At 54.2% G+C, this 8,777-nt stretch overlaps 2 protein-coding genes across 2 annotated transcripts in view; one reads left to right on the forward strand and one right to left on the reverse strand.

Moving 5' to 3' along the window:
* The first annotated feature begins 1,886 nt into the window (after positions 1-1,886).
* LOC104167190 (potassium voltage-gated channel subfamily V member 2-like) lies at positions 1,887-4,840 on the forward strand. The gene is made up of 2 exons (XM_009707376.1): positions 1,887-3,137; positions 4,534-4,840. The coding sequence occupies exons 1-2, from the start codon at positions 1,887-1,889 to the stop codon at positions 4,804-4,806; spliced, it is 1,524 nt and encodes a 507-aa protein (XP_009705678.1). The 3' UTR covers positions 4,807-4,840.
* Positions 4,841-4,942: 102 nt separating this feature from the next.
* LOC104167191 (bone morphogenetic protein 2-like) overlaps positions 4,943-8,777 on the reverse strand; it is an 8,390-nt gene continuing 4,555 nt past the window's right edge. The window contains exon 7 of the mRNA XM_009707377.1: positions 4,943-5,082. Coding sequence (XP_009705679.1) covers positions 4,943-5,082 — 140 coding nt within the window. The remainder of the gene's footprint in view (positions 5,083-8,777) is intronic.

Raw genomic sequence — 8,777 nt, forward strand, 5'->3', positions numbered from 1 at the left:
TTTTTATTTTTCTTGGATTTGTGCATTTGCTTGAATTCTGTAGTTGGGAGGGTGGGGGCTGTCACCTTTGGATTGTCACATCCTGGCAAAGAGAACTTGTGGTGGGTGGGCTGGCACGGGCAGATAGGGAAAGCGAGAGCTGCTGTGCCTGCCTGGGACTGAAGTGACTCCAGCACACATCAGCTGTAATACGAAGAATGAAATACGGGGAGCAGAATGAATGGAGTAGGTGGAAACAAGAGAAATGGCTGGCACTGGCACCAGGAGTGCTACTGCAGAAGAGACGACAAGTGGAAAGCATGGCTAAGAACAAGGTGAAAAACCTAAGACTGCTTGAACTTGTTGCTTTTTCATTAGAGCAAGCGAAAGGAGTGGGGTGCCCAGCAGAGCGGGAAGGTGCTTCAGAAATCCCCGTGGGACGGGGGTTGAGCTAGGGCTGAGAGAAGTGCTTGTGCTGTCAGGGCCATGTGGCAGAGGTCAGCTGTCACCAGCCGGTCCCAGATCATCCTCTCGGCTGGAGCTGCTGAGCCGACACGTGCTGTCCTGTTAGGCGGGGCAGAGCCCCCTGCTCCGTGCGATGGGGAGCAAGGCCGGTGGGTGAACTCAGCAGTCGCAGCATCTTCCCCGCTGCGAGATCACGCAGGTTTTGCTTACTGATCCCTGAGCTGAGCATTTCAAGGTTGAAAGAAACACATTTTTATGAGTCTTGTGCCAAAACTTGGGGCCATGTTTGTGACAGCAATTTCCCTTCCTCTGTCTGGTGCCAGAAGCATTTTTGTTGTTCTAATCCCCAGGCTCAGAGACTTCAATTGTAGTGGAGCCTGAGCTGCTTTTCAGCCTAGGAGCAGCTTTGTGCTCCAGGTCTCTGCATTCAATTAGGTCAGTCCAGGGAAATCAGTGTGATGTTTTACGTGCTGAGGTAGGGTTGTGTTCCAGGGTAAGACATCAAAGACTGGCCTCTTCAATTTTGGTTCCCCTTTTACTTGCAAATCCCCAAAGGATTATTTCCTCTTCTTTGGTTCCTATAATTCAGGGGAATGTTTACTGCATGCTCACATCTCCAGTGTCCCATTCCATGTTCCTGCCCCTGCTTATGGGAGTACTGGGGCTGAAAGCCAGTGTGAGGAGCAGGTGACACAGGGCAGCGGTGCGGGATCAGCCTGTCACGTTGGGGATGCGCTCGGGCACTGCGTGGAGGGTGAGATGGTTCCTTCACCTCTTCTCCTCTAAATCTGCGCTGTGGGGTTTTGAAGGATGAGCTGGGAGGTAACAACCATCTCCCGTCTCTGGGCTATGACAGCTGATGGAGCAGAGGCGGCTGCATTAGCGCTGGGGTGCTTAACGAGTGACGGGTGCCAAAAGCAGCATCTGTTGCGAGGGTACAAAGCTGATATACAAATCCAGCGTGTCTGCACCTTTCTGTGCCTGGCAAGGGAGGTCTTTCAGGGTTAAATCAAGGCAAGTTCATGCTCTCTTTTCAAATTGCTGGCGTGAACGCCCTCCTTGGAAACAGGGTAGCTTGTGACAAACACAAACAGCTAATAAGAACAGAATGAGGAAAAAGAGAAGTGCAGAGCTGGAAATAGTTCCTTACATAAAGGGCTAGTGCTTCAATCTCATTATTGTCTTAAGGAGCAGACAGTTAGCTGCCTCCGACTCCTACGATGCAAACTGCAATCTGATAAGCAATCGGCTTTGGGAACCTGGCAGGTGCCACGTGGCACCATGACACGACCAGTGCCCCTCGGGCAGCCTCTCGCCGCTGCTCCTCTGAGCTCACAGCACTTGTCCCAGTCAGCGTACGCCTGGTGGGAGCGTTCCCATGAAGCCAGAGCTGCTCTTCCACGTCCCGTAACAGGAATCGCTGCTTCAGAGGATCAGGCACGATGAGGCAGCTGGGGACGAGGCGTGCAAGTCTCTCTGCCAGCCTGAAGATTGGGGATCACCAGGGCTGCTGCCGGACACCGGAGGAAGAGGAAGTGCACATCCCATTTGCACAGGACAGCCTGGTAAAGCAATGGAGCTCCATGCAGAACGTGACGGACAGAAACCAGGAGAAAAGCAAGAGTCCCATCCAGAGGAACAAGTACTTGCTCAACATTAACGTGGGTGGCAAATTGTTCCAGATAGCTTACAAGGTAGTGGCCCGGTACCCCATCACCAGGCTTGGGAAGCTGGCCCTTTATACAGACCCCATGAAGAAGCTGCAGCTCTGCGATGACTACTCAGTGCAGAAGAATGAGTACTTCTTTGACAGAGATCCTTCAATTTTCCACTACATTTTCCACTTCTACCGCAGCGGGGTCCTGTGGGTAATGGATGAGATGTGTCCCAGTAACTTTGTGGAGGAAATCGAGTACTGGGGAATCCATCTGAAATATGCTCAACGCTGCTGCCGGATCCTGTTTGAGGAAAAGCAAGATGAACTCAGCGAGTACCTGAAAATACAGAAGGAGCTGGAGGCAGAACTGGAGCCCCTGGACTCAGCGGAGCAGTTTGATGGCAAATTTCTGGGACAGTTTCGGAAGATGATCTGGAACCTCATTGAGAACCCATATTCTTCTATCCCAGCCAAGATCATCGCCGTCATGTCGAGCTTCTTTGTGCTTATCTCCATCGTGGGCATGACACTGAGCACAGTGGAGGAGATGAAACACAAGACAGGGAAGATGTGGATGGAGCAGCTGGAGATGATCTGTGCCGTCTTCTTCACCTCCGAATACCTCATGCGGCTCCTATCCTCCTCCAGCTTGAAGAACTTCTTGCGGGCAGCATTCAATGCTGTAGACCTGGTGGCCATCCTGCCCTTCTACATCCAGATCCTCTTTGAAAATCTGGACGAAGGAGACACGCTTTACCATGAGGAACTGCACAAGGTGGAGAATGTGAGCAAGCTGGGCAAAGTCCTCAAGATCATCAAGCTGATGAGGATCTTCCGCATCCTCAAGCTGGCGCGCCACTCCACTGGCCTCCGGGCCTTTGGCTTCACCATGCGCCAGTGCTACCAGCAGGTTTGCTGCCTCTTCCTCTTCATCGCCATGGGGGTCTTCACCTTCTCCGCCCTCATGCACTCGGTGGAACATGATGTCCCAGGCACCAACTTCACCAGTATCCCCTACGCATGGTGGTGGGCAGCGGTAAGGTGTGAGCACCTTCTTCCAGAGAGGGGTGTGGCAGTTCTCCATGGGTGGGGGCTACCCTGGTGCTCGAGGGATTCACCACTGCTGCTGTCCAGGAGGCAGAAAAGGGCCCGGTCTTCCCACCAGCTCAGTAGTGGTGGGAAACCCAGAGCCCTGCATGCTCTGAGAATAGAAATCAGAGATTTGGACTAAGCTCAGAGGCTCAAAAGCTGGTGCTGGGGTGGGATGGTGGGACAGAGGTGATGGCCTGGGAACCTCCAGGCCTGGGTTAGTGACAAGGGGGCTGTAACTCAGGCCAGGCTTTATCTGTCATGGGACCCAAGTGTCGGGTGGATATGGTTTAGACCCCATGGGCATGGGGACAGCTGCCCAGGACAGCCTGAGGCTTGTGCAGCATTGCAACCCGGCATGAGGGGGCCAGAGCTTGTGGGGCTGAGCCAGAGGACCTAGGGCTGCAAGGAGGAACCAAGGAAACATGGTCACATCGTGTCTTAGCCCGTGTCCTGAAAGAGGACACAGACTGGGGGGTGCTGCAGCCAGGGACGGGAGCCCTTGTTTGCTGCCCTGCTTGTGCCGGGAGCTGGCAGCTCTGCTGAGCCGAGCGCTATAATAAACCTGGATTACCTCTGAGATGAGAAGCAGCTAAAGCACTTGAGAGCCAGGGGTTACAAGGGCATTTTGATTTACAGCTGAAATGATCCCACAGATCACTTCTGCTCTTATAATCCCCCTTGGCTACCTCAGGCTGTCTGCTTCAAATTCATCCTTCCTCGAGGAAGTGCAAAATCATTTAGCAAAATCACCAGATTTGAGTAGTTAAACATCACAGGCTGATCCGTTCCCTGGTCAGCATGGCTCCGTGCAAAGCCCAAACTTCTCTGCCTTTGTTCTTGCCCCGTCCCTGTCATCCAAACACGGTTCCTCCGGGTGCATTCCTGGGTAGTGCCTCTGTTTCCCTTGGAGGGAGGGTCTGGGAAGCTTCATTCCCATGGGACCGGGCAGCTCATGGCCAGGAAGCACCGGAGCCACTGCTCCCTGGGGGCAGGAAGCTCCAGCAGACAGTCTGGCTGCTGCGGAAAGTTCAGCTTGGTGATGTCCAGCTGCTTTTGAAGAGACACACGCAAAGGGGAGGGGGGGGCGCCTTGCCTCCAGTCTCTGCTCTTGAGGCCTCATCCAGCCCTTTCCTCAGGCTCTCCAAGCCTGCCAGGTGCAGCCCAGGGAGCTGAGCCCTGGCCGTGCAGGCTGCTGGAGCAGGGAGAGCCGAGCTGCAGTGCCATTCCCAGGTGATGCTCAGCTTCCACACAGGGGCAGAGGGAGGTGGGTCCCAGCACCAGCAAGCGGGGTCTGCTGGGCTTGTTCCTGTAAGATTTTATCCTTTCCCTTCCTCGCCCAGGTCAGCCTCTCCACTGTGGGCTACGGAGACACCGTACCCAACACGGTGCTTGGCAGAATGGTGGCATTTGGCTGCATATCCTTTGGCATCATCCTCAACGGCATGCCCATCTCCATCCTCTACAACAAGTTTTCTGACTACTATGCCAAGCTGAAGGCCCACGAGAATGAGACCAGCCTATCGCTCAAGCTCTCCAGGAGGATCTGCTTGAAGGATCGAGTCCTGCAGAAGCTGTCGGAGTGCTGCAGAGCCGACCCCCGCTGTCACCGCTGACCACCAGCCCTTCACCCCCCCCTGGACAACCCCTCCACCGTGATGATGCATCCTGCCCTCCAGCCTGGCCGTCCCTCCAGCAGGTTCTGTCCCCTAAGAAGTGAGTGCCGCGGTGACTCGGGCAGTGAGCAGCAAGTCACAGCAGCGTCTTGCAGGGGCAGAGGGGTATCTGCTGTTGTACAGGTGCCACTGCCAGCTCGGGCTGTTTGGAGGGATGGATCATGCCCATGACGGTGTTGTGACCGTGCTCAATATTGCGTACTGGACCCCGCTGTCCTGCAGAGCAATCAGTAAAGGACCAGCTAAAAGGCGTGCTGTACGGCCAAGGTGGGATGTCTGTCTGTCATGGTCTGGGGCATGAATCATAGAATGTCCTGAGTTGGAAGGGACCCACGAGGATCATCGAGTCCAACTCCTGTCTCTGCGCAGGACAACCCCAAAATTCAGACCATGTGTCTGAGGGCGTTGTCGAAATGCTTCTTTAATACTGTCAGGCTTGGTGCCGTGACTAGTTCCCTGGGGAGCCTATTCCAGTGCTCACCCACCCTCTGGGTGAAGAACCTTTTGCTAATATCCAACCTAAACCTCCCCCACCTGTGTTCATGCCATTCCCTCAGGTCCCATCATTGGTCGCCAGAGAGAAAAGATCAGCGCCTGCCCTCCTGAGGAAGCTGTAGACCGCGGTGAGGTCTCCCCTCAGTCTCCTCTTCTCCAGGCTGAACAAACCAAGTGACTGCAGACACTCCTCATATGGCTTCCCCTCTAAACCCTTCACCAACTTCGTGGCCCTCCTTTGGATGCTCTCTAGTAGCTTTCTATCTTTTTTATATTGTGGCACCCAAAACTGCGGACAGTACTCGAGGTGGGGCCGCACCAGTGCAGAGCAGAGCAGGACAGTCCCCTCCCTCGACCGGCTGGCCATGCTGTGTTTGATGCACCCCAGGACAGGGTTGGCCCTCTTGGCTACCAGGGCTCACTGTTGACTCACGTTCAACTTGCCATCAACCAGAACCCGCAGATCCTGTTCCGTGGGACTGCTCTCCAGCCTCTCGTTCCCCAGGCTGTATGTACATCCAGGGTTGCTCCCTCCCAGGTGCAGAATCCGGCACGTGCCCTTGTTAAACTTCATACTGTTGGTGATTGCTCAGCTCTTTAATTTGTCCAGATTTCTCTGCAGGGCCTCTCTGCCTTTGAGGGGGTTGACAGCTGCTCCCCATTTTGTGTCATCGGCAAACTTACTTAGTATTCATTCGAGTCCTGCATCCAAGTCATTTCTGAAGACGTTAAAGAGCATTGGCCCTAAGATGGATCCCTGTGGAGCCCCACTGGTGGCTGGTTGCCAGCCTGATGTGACCCCATTTACCATAACCCTTTGACCCCGACTCGCCACCAAGTACTCACCCATTGCATCATGTGTTTATCCAGCTGTACGCTGGACATTTTGTCCAGGAGGATACAGTGAGAGGCAGGATGGAAAGCTTTACTGAAAGCTAAAAAAGATTACATTGACTGGCTTCCCTTGATCAACCAGGTGGGTTACCTTGTAGAAAGAAATTAAGTTTGTTATACAGGACTTTCCCCTTGTGAACCCATGCTGGCTGGGACCAAGGACTGTGTTGTCTTTCAGATGTTTTTCAATAACTCCCAGAATAATCTTCTCCATAATTTTGCCAGGCCTGTTGTTACCAGGATCATCCCTATTGCCCTTGAAAATTGCGACAATGTTTGCCAGCTTCCAGTTAACTGGGACCTCTTGAGATTCCCAAGAGCATTGAAAAATCATTGAGAAAGGTCTCGCTATGATATCAGCCAGCTCTTTAAGTACCCTTGGATGAATCCCATCAGACCTCATAGACTTATAGGGATCCAGCTGGAGCAGCAAATCCCACACAACTTTGGGGTTGGTTGAGAATTTATCATTCTCATAGCCACGGTTCTCTAGCCCAGGACTCTGAGGGTCCCAAAGCCCAGCATTGGTGTTGAAGACCGAGCTGAAGAAAGCATTAACTGTCTCTGCTTTGTCTGTGTCCCTGTTTGTGAGGTGACCATACTCATCAAGTAATGGGCCAATGTTATTTCTGGTCTGCTGTATTTAAAAAAAAACCTTTTAATTGTCGTTCACAGTACTCTAATTGAGCTTTGGCCACACAAATTTCTCCCTACGGTGGTGAACGGCAACTCTGTAGTCCTCCCTGACCTTGCTTCCACTGGCCATATGGGGCACCCCAAGGACACAGGGAGCAAGTGGTGGGATCCTTGGGGCTGAAGTCGGTCACCTTTCTGAGGATGGTGGAAGCGGACATCCATGATGCAATGAAGTGGTTGAGTGGGACATACACAGGCTCTCCCCGCGAGGCAATGGCCCAGGACTCCATGACTCCTTCCCAGTCAAGCAGACATTCAGCCCAGGCTGAGTTCAGCTCAGGGATTTGGGTGAAGGTCCACAGAAAAGACCGCACCTGTGCGTCCTTCCAACCAAACCCACTTTCTTTCCCACTGCCCTGGGAGCCTGGAGGGGTATGGTCCTGGCTTGGGATGCTGCTGCGATGGGAACTGTGAGCACCCTCAGGATGCAGAGCTGGTATCCAGAGCATCCCTAGGAACAGGCATTTAATAAACCAGACCAAAACCATCCATCGTCTTGGATTATTGGCCAGCCACTTTGTGTAATTCAGTAAACTGCTCACAATTCAGATGTGAGGAGGGGACATCTCTCCAGGGCTCACGACCACCTCCCCTGCCCATCGATGGGAGGCCAGGGCTCTGGTGGGATGCGGGTGAGCCTGTCTGCATGTTGGGTTTGGGTTGAAGTGGCTGGCAGTGGGTGCATTGGAAGAGGAGATGGGACACCCATGTGTGCTCAGGATGCACCAGTTGGCTCTGCCCTGTATTCACATCCCGGGGACAGTGGGGGACATGTTTGTGGGGCACAGGGGAAGGATTTGCCCTCTGGTGTGCGACTGTATCTAGTCAATGGGGTCCCGGGGCAGGGGGGGATTCACCCTTCCCCTGGGTGGGATGGAGAGAGGGGCCCCAGGCTGCAGGGCAGGCAGTGGTGGGGAAGGGCCAACCAATGCTGGTGCTGCTTTTGGGTAAGCGGTGGGAGGAAACTGGTGCCCATCAGGTGAGGGTGGGATTTGGTCACTTGCAAGCTTGACTTGGAGATGAAGAGCTGCTGGGAGGGTCCTGGTGTCAGCCTGGCACCATGGTTAGGCTGCTGCTGTTGGAAACTGTTGGAAAGAATCTTGGAGGGGCTGAGTCCTCTGGCCAGGACAGCCACGCTCCCAGACTCCTGGACCACAGGGGACAAAGGGGCCGGGCCAATGAGTGCGAAACAGGGATCCCTGACCTGACCCCCAGCACCTACACCCACTCCCCAGTACCCACATTGGCACCCACCCTCCGTACACCTCCCCAGCACTGACCCGACCCCACAACGTTGGTCAGCTCTGCTTTCCACCCCATTTTTCTCCCATGAGGAACCTTCTCTTTGAGCATGGTGCAGCCTCCTCCGGTCATCGTCACCCAGAGCCATCCTTCCCCACCACCCTCCCATCCCGTCAGCATCACTTCTGGCCACCTCTACATTCCCCCTCAACCCCAGAAAAAAAACCTCCAAGCACCCCATCCCCTCCTTGGGAATCCCCCCCCCCACTCCCCATTGCAGGCTGGCTGATGGATCCTGAGATCATTTGGCTTCCAAGGAATGGGGGCTCAGCAACTGAACCCCCCCATCCCCACCCCGGAGTCTGCGCTGCGGCTGAATCGGCATCTCTCTGCTTGCACCACCCATCCCTATGCCCACAGGGTGTTTGCTCCCCCTTCGCCCAGCCCCGTCCCAAGGAGCAGTCCCACAGGCAGCCCCTTGGAGAACAGCACTTTTAATAGTTCCTCTGAATTCATTTTACAAGTCACAACAATGCAGAAATGTACAGGCATTTACAGGACATTGTACAGGCGGTTTCTGTCAT

The sequence above is a fragment of the Cariama cristata genome, unplaced genomic scaffold (assembly GCF_000690535.1).
Source record: "Cariama cristata isolate BGI_N322 unplaced genomic scaffold, ASM69053v1 scaffold3879, whole genome shotgun sequence".
Classification (NCBI taxonomy): Eukaryota; Metazoa; Chordata; class Aves; order Cariamiformes; family Cariamidae; genus Cariama; species Cariama cristata.